Consider the following 13,554-nt stretch of genomic DNA (forward strand, 5'->3'; position numbering starts at 1 on the left):
AACCAAGAAGACCCCAATCCATCTACCCAGCCATTTCGAATCAAGTCCTCACCAACAGAACAGCTTTTGACCTGGTAGCCTACATAGTCTCATCTCACCAAGTCTCCCACGTCAGCCAAGAAGAGGCAACTAGATGAGCCTGCACCTTCGATAGTGAACCAACTGAGCCCACTCTACTCATGACACCATCACTAAACAAGATTGAGTTATAAATCAAATCCTATTTTATCAGCACAATTGCATGAATTATGCTCACATTGATCCCAACAATTGCAACTGTCTTTAACAAGCAGCAATATCTATTTAGATAGAACATTTTTACCATTAATTTTCAATAATTAACATAGTTAAATGCAATGTGATACTTCCTCCTTAGCCATGCATAGATCATCTCTGCTAAAGCTTGGATTAAGAGACAGCTTATTTGTTGAGTTGCATGCAGATTATCAAACTCAAGTCTTGTAGGTTCTGAATTTATTTTCTTGTTGAAATCGAGTGTTGATGCCTGCTCTTTGATCCCTGTCTATCCTTGTGGCTGCTTCCCTTGTGGCTACTTCCCTCTCCAACCCTTACCTTGACCGATGAGCTCATACTCTGGATCACACGCCTTGTTGACCTCCTCCTAGAATGCCAGCCGTTGTCCCCAAGTGCAGCCTTGGCTATGTTGCCAGTTACCACCTCCCTATGGGGTTTAGTCGGTTGCTTGTTGAGATAAGCAAGCTGTGGGAGGAGGCTACAGACTGCCTTGCGGAGCTGGTCATCCCCGATGTTGGTCTGTATCGGGTTGCCAAGTAGGTTAAGGGCCAAGAGAGAGTCATAATTGGCGACAAGCTGGCCTAAGGCTTTTGCTGTGGATATCTTGTTGAAGCTCAGGTCAAGCACAGTAAGCTTCAAGAGCCTGTGTAGCCCCTCGACATCACTGATCTTGTTGCCCGTGAGGTAAAGTTCTTTAATTAGAACGCAGTTTGACAGTCCTGAAACAAGAATAACATTGCGTCAAAAGATAATCCAAGAGAATGTTGTCCAAATGGAGTTCTTTATAAAATCAGATCCGAAATATGAATATGATTCATTGACCATGAGATAAAGGCTTAACAGATAGTCCACTAAATATTCAGAAATATTCTCGGAATTGATTTTTCAGATGATCTACGAAAACAGGTAGCTTCTTCAAAAGATGCTCAATCGACTAGATCTTTATAGCTAACAGAACCACAATTGCATTTGCCAATTTTGTTAAGTTGCTATCATGACATCAACACACCTATCATTTGGAAGGCTGTTACATGTGTATATATGTAGTTCTTGTACTAGCAAAGCCTTTAGCAAAATAAACCAAGATTATATTATCAGCAGAGAAAAAAACACAAAACTTAGAGATGAGTGACATGGCAATCTAATTTGTTTGAGCTTTAACATTCAGTTTGGTAGGATGAACTTAGTTTAAGATACCTCGATCATATGCTTAATTCTGAAAAGTTGCACTAAAAGGAATATACAGATCACATAGTACCAAATGGTTGTGTAACAGACGTTGCTGACAGACCATATTAACATACCAGAGGATGGGATTGAAACCAAAATCAAGTGCTCTTTAAAGGGACCACCAAACCAGAAATCCACTTGGAGCCCAGAGCTAGCTTACCATTTTAATTCTTAGAAATCCTATTTGCAAAAATTATTTTGGCAGTGAATCATCCACAATGATTTTGATTTTTATAGTTGCATACTGTTAACTCAGAATTGGCAAGAACATTATAGAGTTTAAGAACATAAGAATCTTTTCAGCATGTAGAAGGACAAGGTCGTCAAGACCTTACCATGACCAATTCGTGAGATTCTGTTATAACTGAGATTAAGCACCCTTAGTTTCGTCAATTCTCTGAGACCTTCAATTGTGGCAATCTTGTTCCTTGACAAGTCAAGCATATGAAGGCTCTTAGGTAATGATCCAGGAGAAATATGAACTGCAGCAATAGCAAACAAGTCATATGCAGACATATAGAAAGAGTTTTAGAGACAAACATGCTTAACTTCCTTCTTCATGAATGCAATTAAGATACCATCTTATACCTATGAAATTGCCTGATAAATTGATCACTCGGAGGCTATTGAAGGCTGAAATAGCTGGTATTACTTTCAAACCCATGCAGGAAATGTGAGCCACTGCAGATAAGGAATTGAGAGATTCAACAATTTTGTTGGCCTGCACGATTTCCTCCACGGTGCGCCTGCTCATACCAGTCTGGTTCTTGCCTGAAGGTTCTCCCACCTCAGTAGAATCCATGTTAACATAAACTCCAGTGACCACTTCATCATCATCAATTGGGTTGAAAGGGCTATCATCGAGACTATGGACCCAAGCATTAACTCTATCTAGAGACGAGGATTCTGCACAAAATGCTACCCATTGATTTTGAGGCCACAAATCATTCCTGATCTCAGGTTCTTCCATTGGCTTCTTGTTTTTTATGTCAATCTTACAGCTTGGTTCAAGCGTATCTGAGCAATAGCCACCTTTCTGCTTGGATGCATCAACAGTGGAGACTGTCCTCTCTGGTTTTGAGACCCAAGACTTGTGGAGATTCCTATGACTCCAAAGGAAAAGCTTCCACCAGAGCTTCCTACTCCTTGAGGGAAGCACCTGGCTTGAAGATCTCTTCTTTAACATCACCTTGTCAGCACTGCAGGAGGTCATTACAGATAATGGGCTGCCTAGAATGCCATGTGCTTCTCCACCACCATTTTCTGCTAGCTTTTGAAGATCTTCGCATGAATAGGACTTGGTAGGCGATGTAAGGAATTTACCAGATCTCTTTCTCTCTATGTTGGAGCATGAACGCTTCAGTGAGGGAGATCCCCAAAATGCTGTCGTCCTCCCCATCCCTGGATCGCTGACATGCCCGCTTTGGTCCAGCATATTGGGAGTGATCCCTGCAATTTTGTCTGACTTGTACTCCATCACATCATTGTTGAATTCTTGATTAAAACCAGGGTATGCAAGTTCACCTTTCTCCATGGCTAACGCCTGGAGATCGAAGTCAGAGAAGTCCCTTTTCATAGATAAAACATCATCATGCTCATCACCTCCCTCATAAGCTGCCTCAACTGCTGCTGTAGTCCTTGTCAAGATCTCATTAGTGTTCCCATTCCCATCAACCTTCAAATTGCTCAAAGAGCTCTTTCCTTGAGCTTTTAAAGGTACTGAATCCCCAAAAGATGCCTCCTTGGTTCCCATCTCGAGAGAAGGATGAAGGAGATCTTCTGGTTTAACTCGCAAATCTCCAGTACTATTCACCCTTTTGGCATCAACAGCTTTGGATGATTTCTACGAGTAACAATTCTAAAAATCAGTACCTAAGTTCCTAACAAGATAAATCATAAAAAAGAACGACAACAAAAATCCAACACTGACTTCGGATTTCTTCTTCATTCCGATGAGAAGATTAGAGAAGCAACTGAACCTTGCCATCTTCTGGGGCGTTAATAAATCCACAAACAACACAAGATCTTCCTTTGTAGATTCCCAAACAATATTGTGCAGCTAACAAACCCTAGTAAGCAAAGGAGTAAAGAACTATGCCTAGTAGATGTATCTTACAATAGATTCAGCGGTCAGCCGTTGTCGATCGGGTATCCTTTTACCATACAACAAAGAAGCCAAACAAAGAGGAGAGTGGAGTGAGGAGGGAAGACAGCGTCCTCCCGAGCCCACACCTCTCTCAAGGTGAGAGGAGACGGTACTTCAGGGGCGGCCAGAGTGATCGAACAAGATCTTGGTAGGCAGGATTCCCTTTGGACTCCGTCTTTGATGTTGGGTTCTGTAGATTGATGGAAGAAACAAGTTAGATCTCAAAGCAAACCCAATGATTCATAAGGCATATAATATAATAGGAAAACAAATCTAACAAAAACGACATTTTTTTAATTTTTGATTCCATCAAAATCACTAGAAGGGAAGAACAATCAGCACTCAATTTTCCCTTTATTTCCTCAGAACAGAAGGATGAAAAAGCGAAGAACAAGCGGATTCATTCATGAATAAAGATTAAAAAAAAATCCAGCAAACAGAGAAGAAGTCCATGGGTTTCTAAAAGTAGGAGTTTTGCTTGATCCAGAAAGGTAATAGTACTAATTGATCCAGAAACTGTTGCTTGATCCGAAAGCAACCGTTCTTTTCTGGTTCAAGCTTTCGAACCCTTCCATCTTCCTCTAGAGAAGAAACACATCAAACGCTTGTTGGACTCCTAAATCTGAAGCAAACATCATAAATTGAGAGCACCGTGTCACAAACATATCGAGGAAAGAACGAATCCCAACCAGAAGGATAGAAACAATGAAAAACTAAAACAAAGAACTAATTTTCTATTCCCAGCTTCCGCAAAATTCCGAACTTTAACCTTCTCCGCAACAACCACGAACTTGCAGAGATCCATGAAGAATACTCGTAAGAGATGGAGAGGGTGATGAAGTAGGAAAGAAACAAAGCAAAATTAAGAAAAAGGACTTATTTTCAATTACCGAACTCCCAAAAATCCGACCTTTGGCCTTCTCCTGCAACACCCACAAACTTAGAACTCATCCAGAAAGAGTACTCCTAAGCAATGGAGAAACTAATCAAGAACTCGTTAGTTCCAATACCAGTGTCAGACACCGCTGTCTGCGGACGAGACGAACCTCTACGGTGTGCACGACGCAGAAGAGCTCAGCGAGAGAGAGAGAGAAACACACGAGAAAGAAGTGGAGAGGAGGCTTGAGGGAGGGAAACGTGGTGGAAGCCGGTAGAAATAGGAGGCTAAGCGGGATAATTATATATTACTTCTCGTACTTATTTAGGATGATCCTTATACTTTATGGATTAGCATGGGATCCTTAAAGTTAAATATTTAATATTAATTTTCTTTACATTAGAAATGAAAGGAATAAAAAAATAATTTTATATAAACTTCCTCACTTTCCTCTCCAACGGAGAGTAGACTAGTGGTGACATCGATGGTGTGTAAGGTTGACACCCGTATTTCCTCTAGAATGCCACCCTCGTGCCCCTTCAGTTGGACTACAGATGATAGACCACCAGTGGCATTAGTGGTATTCAAGGTTGGCACTCGGATCTTCTTTGGAATATCAACATCGCATGCCTCCAATTACGCTATAGATGACAAACTAGCAACGATGTCGACAATGCACGAGATTGGTGTTTGGATCTCCTATGGAACACCACCCTCGCATGCCATCAATGTTGTCGTTGGTCTTCCATTCATAATATAGCCGAAGGTGCATGAGGGTGATGTTTTAGAGGAGATTTGGGTGTCGGCCTCGCGTGCCACCGACACCGTCGCTAGTTTGTCGTCTACAATACAATTAGAGGCGTAGGAGGATGGCATTTCAGAGGAGATTTGGGCATTGGCCTCACATGCCATCGGCGCCGTCAACCTCGCGCCCCACCAACATTGCTAACGTTCGTAGGGAGAAAAGCTTATATGAAAATTTTATTTTATCCTTTTTATTTATAACGAAATTGACAATGTGAGGAGAATTGATGTTAAATATTTTACTTTCGGAAGTGTAGAGATCATAATATTTTTTTAAAAGTATAGAGACCTAAATGCTAATCCTAGATAACTATAACGTGTAATATGTAATTACCCCGAGGGAAGTGTCACTGTTAAAAGAAAAGTAAAAGGGGCCTGAGGGTAAGGTATTGGCGCGACACGAGAATGTCTCCTTCTACACTATTATTATTATTTGGGAATGTTTCTATTTTGATTTTGTTTATGTTAATGCTTTTGTTTTTGATCTGATAACAAAACTACAATACTATTAGGCATTTTAACCCTCGGCAAAAGTCATTTTACGGGCTTTTAGAATTTACCTATAGGCGTGTTAATATAATCAAATGCCCAACAAAAACCCTCAATTAGTCCACCTTATTATTAGCTTATAATCGAACAGGTTCATCATTCATCCAATTGAATTTAAAAAAATCTCTAAAATAATAGAAGAACTATTTATATCAATATTTTTAGCGTGAAAATTTGAGATGATTAGGTCAAACCTCATGGTGCTACATTTATTAAAGGGATACATGTTAGACTCATTACAAAATTAAGATTAAAATATGCCAAATTGGACTGTAATGACCCCTAAATTCAATATATTACATAAAAATAATTATGTAATTATTTATATCATTTTTCCCTCCATATTCAAAATTAAATTTGCGGTGAGTTGCACAAATCTTATGTTACACTTGTATCATAAATGAATCATGCTAAACTCAGTTATTAATCTTGATTTTGCAACCGGGTATAACATAATTTATTTAGCAGTATAACACTATAAAGTTTGTCCAATTCAACTGGGTCGAATTTATGAAAATTTATATTCAAACACTATAAGCTATATAAGATTTCTTAATAGACAAGGACACACTTGTCTTTATCATTTTAAGTGATCCGTTTTGGAGAAGGATTTGACGATCTCAATCCATTCGCCGAATAAGTTATGCTCAATGGGAGAATTGATAGAGTTGTTGGAAGATCAAACGCCTACACATGAGCAATATATTTTTTTCTTAGTAGACTATAAATGAGAATGTTGTTGAGATAGATGATGATGAAATCACCAATGTTTGAGATATTTTTGCTTTGATTATGATTATGATTTTTGTATTTTCTTTAGAACAGAACTACAATATTATTAGGTGATTTACCCCTAAAAAATCTGATTTCATGGGCTTTTACCTTAGAACGACCCACTTTTTATAATTTTATATCCCAATCTAATCATATGCCCCCAAAACCCCCCTCAATTAGTTCATTGAACAATTAGTTTAAATGCATCGAACTAGTTCATTATGTATCAAATTGAACTTTATAAAATCTCTAAAATAAAAAAAATTATAGAGTTACTATTTATGTCATCTTCTTCCTTGGCCATTAAAGTTTGAGATGATTAGATCAAACTTTATGGTGTTGCATTCATAAATGTAATATGTTACACTTATTGCAAAATCAAGATTAAAATATGTCAAATTGGACTATCAAAACTCATAAATTCAATAAAAAAAAGAACCAATGTTACAATTATTTATATCATTTTTCTTTTCAGGTTTAAATTTTGAGATGAAATGCAGAAACTTATGTTGTTATACTAGTAAATGAACTTTTTCAACTCGACCGTAGAAAAATGTATACTGCAGTTCATCTTAATCTTGATTATGCTATTGAATGTAATACATCTTATTTACAAATATAATATCATAAGGTTTGTCCAACTCAACTGAGTGAAATTTAAGTAGATTTATACTCAAACCCTATAAACCATATAAGATTTTTTAATGAACAAGGACATACTTATATTTTTCGTCGTCTCGGGGCAACCTCAACTAAATTCTGAAAAGTGGTTTAAAAGCACATAAAATCTAGTTTTTTTAGTAAATTATTCAATAATATTTCTATATTCTATTAGTTTGTTAAAAGTAAATGTGTCAGTAACACAAAACTATAACAAAAACAAATTAGAATGTGATTTCGATCATGCTCTATTGATTTCAGATGTCCCTTATTAACCACCTCTTATAACTTGCATTTTATTTTGTGTTATGTTGCACAACTTCATGTCATGTCCGGGAAGTCAGTATGGCTCGATTTGATCCCGAGAATATAAGGTCATCCACATCGATTCTTGAGGTGAGAGGGTTAGTGCCGGGTCAAAGCGCTGTCGGTTGGGTCGTCAAATTCTTCCACACTAGGCTCTCCCAAGCTGAATTCCTACACATAGGCTAAAGTCGAGAGGGATTCTTGACTTTGACCCATCTGAATCTTATATTAGTATGAAGTGAAGTTGAGAGTATTTTGAGTGTCTGGGTCGATTCGCAATTCCTTTGGGTGCACAGGATCTTCCATCATAGATCCCCTTCGAGTCGGGCAACTCGCCTTCATCTCCTTTGCTTGCCACAATGAGCCTTCTTTTTGGGTTATGCGACCCGAGGGAATGTTTATCGTAGCACGTTTTATGGCTAAGGTGCATAACTTAGGCTTTGAGGCATGCAACTCGGGCTTTCCTTGGCCGAGGCATGTGGCTCATGCTCTGTCCAACCGAGATGCATAGTTCGAGCCCTTTCTAGTCGAGATACATGACTCGGGCACCATCTGACTGAGTTGCATGACTTGGGCACTATATGACCGAGGTACATGCTTAGATAATTAGTTGGCCAAGACACATAACTCGAACACGTGAGGAAATCTGGGGGTGATATCACATGTGCAACGGAAGAATAATGTGCAAATCCCATGAAATTTCCCAAAAAGGGTATTTGTCGTCGTGCGAAGATTAATGTGCAAATCCCATGAAATTAAAAACTACATATATGAAAGATTATATTAGCTAGGAAGATCGTATATCTCTAAAATCCTACAGATTTGTAGGAGAGGATGAAGGAGGTCAAGCGTCCTCCTCTCTAGTAGTGATCCACCCGGTAGGGGCTACGAAGATGCTTCTCAAATCACTACACAATCCTCATTTCCACATACACCATGTGATCAAGAAGGGGTCGACCCTTCTTGCTATCCATATGGCCCAAATAGGGGGCTATTGGTTGAGGAGAGGGAGAGAGGAGTATAGGAGGTGGCATCCAAACGAGTCTAGCTTATGGCCCTTTGGTTCCCTCCTATTTATAGAGGCCCCCTATCAACTTAACCCTAATAGATCTTATCGTTATATTCATATTCGAACATCTACTCGTCGCAACATCTACCATATGTGTATGACTCTCTAGGCCCAATATCGAGCTGGCCGTGATTCATACCTGTTAGAACTTCTTTTGGCTTAGTAAATTATTATCTCCATAATAATTCACTAGGCTCATCAATTACAAATGTACTAGGCCATTATGTCATAGTCCCTAGACGATATAGGAGAATCCAATCCATTTGACTTATCTATCCTCAATTATCATATATCTTTAATCCATCATTCATTTAATATTCTAAAGATCATATACTAGGTATAGTGCTATCAGGCCTATACGGTTTCTACTCGAGTCTCGCTTTAATTAGATTCTCTCGGAGAACTCTTTCTCTCTCAATCTGACTAACCATGACCAGGGATTTACTTGAGCAAGAACATAGGATATTTTTCTTATGATATCGAGAGTGGATGATCCTCTATCGATACTCAATAGCTCTCATAAGGTTGGCTGTCACTCCCATGACCGGTTATGCTAGATCTAGAACTTCCAAGCCTATAAGTCTAGTATCAAATAGTGGAGTACTCATACAGGTCATCCTTGGTGTCTCAAGTCTAAGGACTAGATACACCACTAGGATGATAAAATCGTTGTTTGACAATGAGGTATCATCAACCATCTAGCATTCCGTGAGCGGATCAATCAATGAACTCATTCTCTAATGAGCATGTGCATTGTATCTCAAGTATCCCCACATGAGCAACTATGAGACCAATCACCTCCATCATATGGATGGGCATACAACATACTAATATATCTAGTTATCTCGATGTCCCTCTCGAGTAACCTATGATTGGGATTATTTAGGGTTTGTATTTAATGGCAAATCAATCTTATTGTCGTGATCTCATCACGATCTGATTTCCATTACATAAATCCATTGACATCACAATATATGCAATGAGCAATATAAAGTGAGAAAAATACCAAATAAATAATAAGCAAAAAGAGTTCATGTCATGTCACATGTGCCATCACTCACGTGATTGGCTTATAGGGCACCTATGACTAATAGCAGTGGGGTGCATCATTCTACTTATTTGCTCCTCTTCTTCCCCATCGCCTTAGGTCTGCTAGTTATAGGTGCCCTATAAGCCAATCATATGAGTGATGACACGTGTGACTAGATATAGTCTTTTTTCTTATTATTATTATGACATTCTCTCATTTTATACTACTTATTATTTATATATACTATGATGTCCATGGATTTGTACAATGGGAATCAGATCATGATGAGATATTGATAATGAGACCAATTCACCTTTAAACATATACCTTAAATAATCTTGGTTATAGGTTACTCAAGAGGGACATCGAGATAACTAGACAAACTAGTGTGTTGTATACCTATCTATATGATGAAGGCAGTTGGTCTTATAGTTGCTTATGTGGGGACACTAAATATACAATGCAGGTGCTCATTGGAGAATAAGTTCACTGATTGATCTACTTATGGTATGCTGGATGGTTGATGATACCTTATTATCAGACAATGATTTCGTCATTAGACTTGAGACACCAAGGATGTCCTATATGAGTACTCTACTCTTTTATACCAGACTTATATGTTTGTAAGCTCCAAATATAGTATAACCGGTAATTGAGAGTGGCAGCCAACCTTACGAGGGCTATTAAGTGTCGATAGAGGATCATCCACTCTCAGTATCATGAGAGGAATATCTTGTGTGTTCTTGCTTAGACAAATCCTTGGCCAAGGTTATTTAGATTGAGAGAGAAAGAGTTCTCCAAGAGAATCTGATTAGAGCAAGACTCGAGAAAAAATCGTATAGGCTTGATAGCACCATACCTGGTATATGGTCTCTTGGATATTAGATGGATGAGAGACTCTAGGTACATGATAATTGAGGACAGATAGGTCTAAAGGATTAGATTCTCTTGTATCGTTTGGGGTCTACGGCGTAGTGGCCAAGTACATCCGCAATCGATAAGTCAAGTGAATTATTATGAAGATAATAATTCATTGATCCAAAAAACATCCCGATAGGTATAACTCATGACCAGCTTGATATTGGGCCTAGATGGTCACACACATATAGTAGGTGTTACTGTGAGTAGAGATTCAAATATGAGAAATTCGTCGGAGCCCCTATCTTATTGGATATCCAATAAGCCCTTGAATTATTGGATTTCATGGATGAGATCCAATAAGAGCTAATAAGAAATTATTGGGTAGAGACCCATTAATCTAAGAGTCTTGGGTAATTGGATGAAGATCTAGTACTCGATAGGGTAGGATCTATTAGGGTTAAGTTAATTAGGGGCCTCTATAAATAGAAGGGAACCAAAGGTCCATGGGTTGGGGCTTCTGGGTGACACCTATTCTCCTCTCCCTTTCTCCTCCTTAGATAACAGGTGTGGAGATTTGGGCAGCGAATTAAGGAGCATCATTACAACCCTACAGTGTGGATCATTATTAAAGATGAGGACGTTTGATCTCATTCATCCTCTTCTATAGATCTGTTAGGATTCATGGATATACAATCTCCATAGGTAACACAACTATCCCACACGTGGCTTTTCAGTTTTGTAAGTTTTTACACACCAATCTTCACAAGACAACAAACACCTTTCTGATGGAAATTTAGGGTTTTTGTCTTTTGTTCTTCCACTACGCATGTGATGTCGTCCCTAGATTTTCCAACAGTGGTATCAGAGCCAAGTTATTCATATGAAAGATTGGCTTTAAACTGCGTATGTTATGTTTTAGAAAAGTTTTTGATGTCAAAATCGTTGACACCAAAGGCGAGAAAGGGCAGCAATTATTGCTGCTCATGCAGAAGTGGCCAAAGGCTGCTTGCAGCCTTCGCCGTTTGCATGCAGGCGGTTGGCTGTCGGCGGCCTGCCTATAGTTGGCCACTAGTAGTGGTGCTCATATGTGCAGGCATTGTCCCCGCAAGGGGCAAAGCCTACAGGCGCTACGCCCATGGGTAGAATAGCCCGTAGGGGCGCCTGCCAACTAGGGCTACCATAGGGGCAGTGGTGCTCGCAGGTGCGCTCGCCTGTAGTGGTGGCAGTGCCCGCAGGGGCGATGCCGCAAGTGGGTAGAGGCAGTGCCCCTGCCTATTATAGTGGCCGCCATCAATAGGGTGGCGATGGTCGCAACGCAGTAAAGGCAGGGCAATAGGGTTTTTAGGCAAAAGGATAGTTTTGCCCCTCATAATTTTAGAAATTTTAAGTTCTGTCCTCTTTATCAAAATTACCTAAAATGCCCCTCATAATTTAAAAAATTCCTTACATGTCCCCAATTTAAAAATATTAGTTAATTAAAAAGTTTAATTAATTATTTGTATTATCTAGTAGTTCTACATATGATGTATGATGTGAACGGATGATCATGGACCGTGTGATGTGCGTGTACATGTGACGTGATTATTATTATTGAGGCCTACGAGCCTCCAATTTATTTCTCATTCATTGTTGAGCCTACGTGCCTATGATTATATTATAATTACATGAGGCACAGCGGAAGCGTGGAACGATAGCGGGGCCCACGAGACCGAGACGGCCGATCGCGACGTATGAAGATGCGCTGAGATGCCGACGGATTCGACGCAGATGAGATGGATGATCACAAGGCATGGAGATGTGTCGCTGCACACATAGATCTTGATGTGAGTGATTAGATCCACTCGCTCGGGCTTGATCATATTAGGATGTGGTCCATGATCATCTTGTGTGATTGCTTGTACACCTACTAGATATATGTATATATATTTGCATGTGATGTAAATATATATTAAATTTATATGTGTGTGACACATCATACAAATAAAAAATCCTCTATCTCGATAATATTAAGTCAATAAAAGTGAGTCAATTAGATTGACCCACGTGGCCTTCCATTGTTATAGGTAGGGATTAATTCCCGATGTAGGTTGAGTTAGTCGAGTCACTAGAGGCTCACCTATATCGCGATTCGCTATCTTGCTTATGACAAAGAGATATCATCGATGACCTGAGGATATAGTATGCTTGGTAGAGTTGTTAGGAACGAGTCGGCACTAGGGGGGGTGAATTAGTGCAGCGGTAAAATACGTCGGTTTCGAAAAAATCTCTCACACGATAAAAATCGATTTCAGAAACTTAACTTGAAACACATGTTCATAAATGTATTGAAGGCAATAAGCAAGTAAAATGGTTTGCAGTAAAGTAAATGACAACAATAGAAATACAAACCAGAGAATACGCCAATTTTATAGTGGTTCGGTTATCGTGACCTACATCCACTCTGCCGATTCCTCATTTGTCGAGGCCACCGGCATCCACTATCGGTCTTCCTTCAATAGGCAAAGACCAACCACCTTTTACACCCCTCTTCTCTATTTCACAAGTTTAGGAGACAACCTTTACAAGCACACACACTCCTTTCTAAATATAATTCTAAGTTTAAGCTAGAGGAGGAATTTCTCAAGTGATTTCTACAGCGTTTTCTCACTTTAAAACTCTTGTGCTTGTGTAGTTTAACCAAAGATGAGAGGGGTATTTATAAGCCTCAAGTTGATTCAAACTTGGAGCCTAAAAACATCTCATCCTGGGTTTCCTAGGTTCGGGCGGTTCCACCACTAGTGTCAGTCTGACACTGATACTGACTGGGCAGTACCACCACATGGCACTAGGCCACTGGGCAATACCACTGCCCAAACTAGTGGTACCACCACTTGGCACCCTGCTAGGGGTGGTACCATTGCCTAGACAAGCGGTACCATCGCCTGACATAGTCTCGAAGACTATGCCATGACAGTGCCATCTCTTGGGTCACTATTTAGGTCTTTTATTGGACC

The 13,554-nt window shown here is 39.4% G+C and overlaps 1 protein-coding gene across 3 annotated transcripts; it reads right to left on the reverse strand.

Moving 5' to 3' along the window:
• Positions 1–223: 223 nt before the first annotated feature.
• LOC135645947 (uncharacterized) lies at positions 224–4,781 on the reverse strand. Of its 3 annotated transcripts, XM_065164888.1 has the most exons (7): positions 4,642–4,766; positions 4,522–4,554; positions 3,416–3,821; positions 3,010–3,328; positions 2,074–2,934; positions 1,821–1,967; positions 224–974 (listed from the first exon to the last, which is right to left on the reverse strand). In XM_065164888.1, the coding sequence occupies exons 3-7, from the start codon at positions 3,470–3,472 to the stop codon at positions 475–477; spliced, it is 1,884 nt and encodes a 627-aa protein (XP_065020960.1). In that variant the 5' UTR covers positions 3,473–3,821; positions 4,522–4,554; positions 4,642–4,766; the 3' UTR covers positions 224–474. The 3 variants fall into 3 exon arrangements, with proteins under 3 accessions (XP_065020960.1, XP_065020958.1, XP_065020959.1); XM_065164886.1 differs by having other exon boundaries at positions 2,074–3,328; XM_065164887.1 differs by lacking the exon at positions 4,522–4,554 and having other exon boundaries at positions 2,074–3,328; positions 4,642–4,781.
• Positions 4,782–13,554: the final 8,773 nt, after the last annotated feature.

Source organism: Musa acuminata, chromosome BXJ3-8, assembly GCF_036884655.1.
Source record: "Musa acuminata AAA Group cultivar baxijiao chromosome BXJ3-8, Cavendish_Baxijiao_AAA, whole genome shotgun sequence".
NCBI classification, from domain to species: domain Eukaryota; kingdom Viridiplantae; phylum Streptophyta; class Magnoliopsida; order Zingiberales; family Musaceae; genus Musa; species Musa acuminata.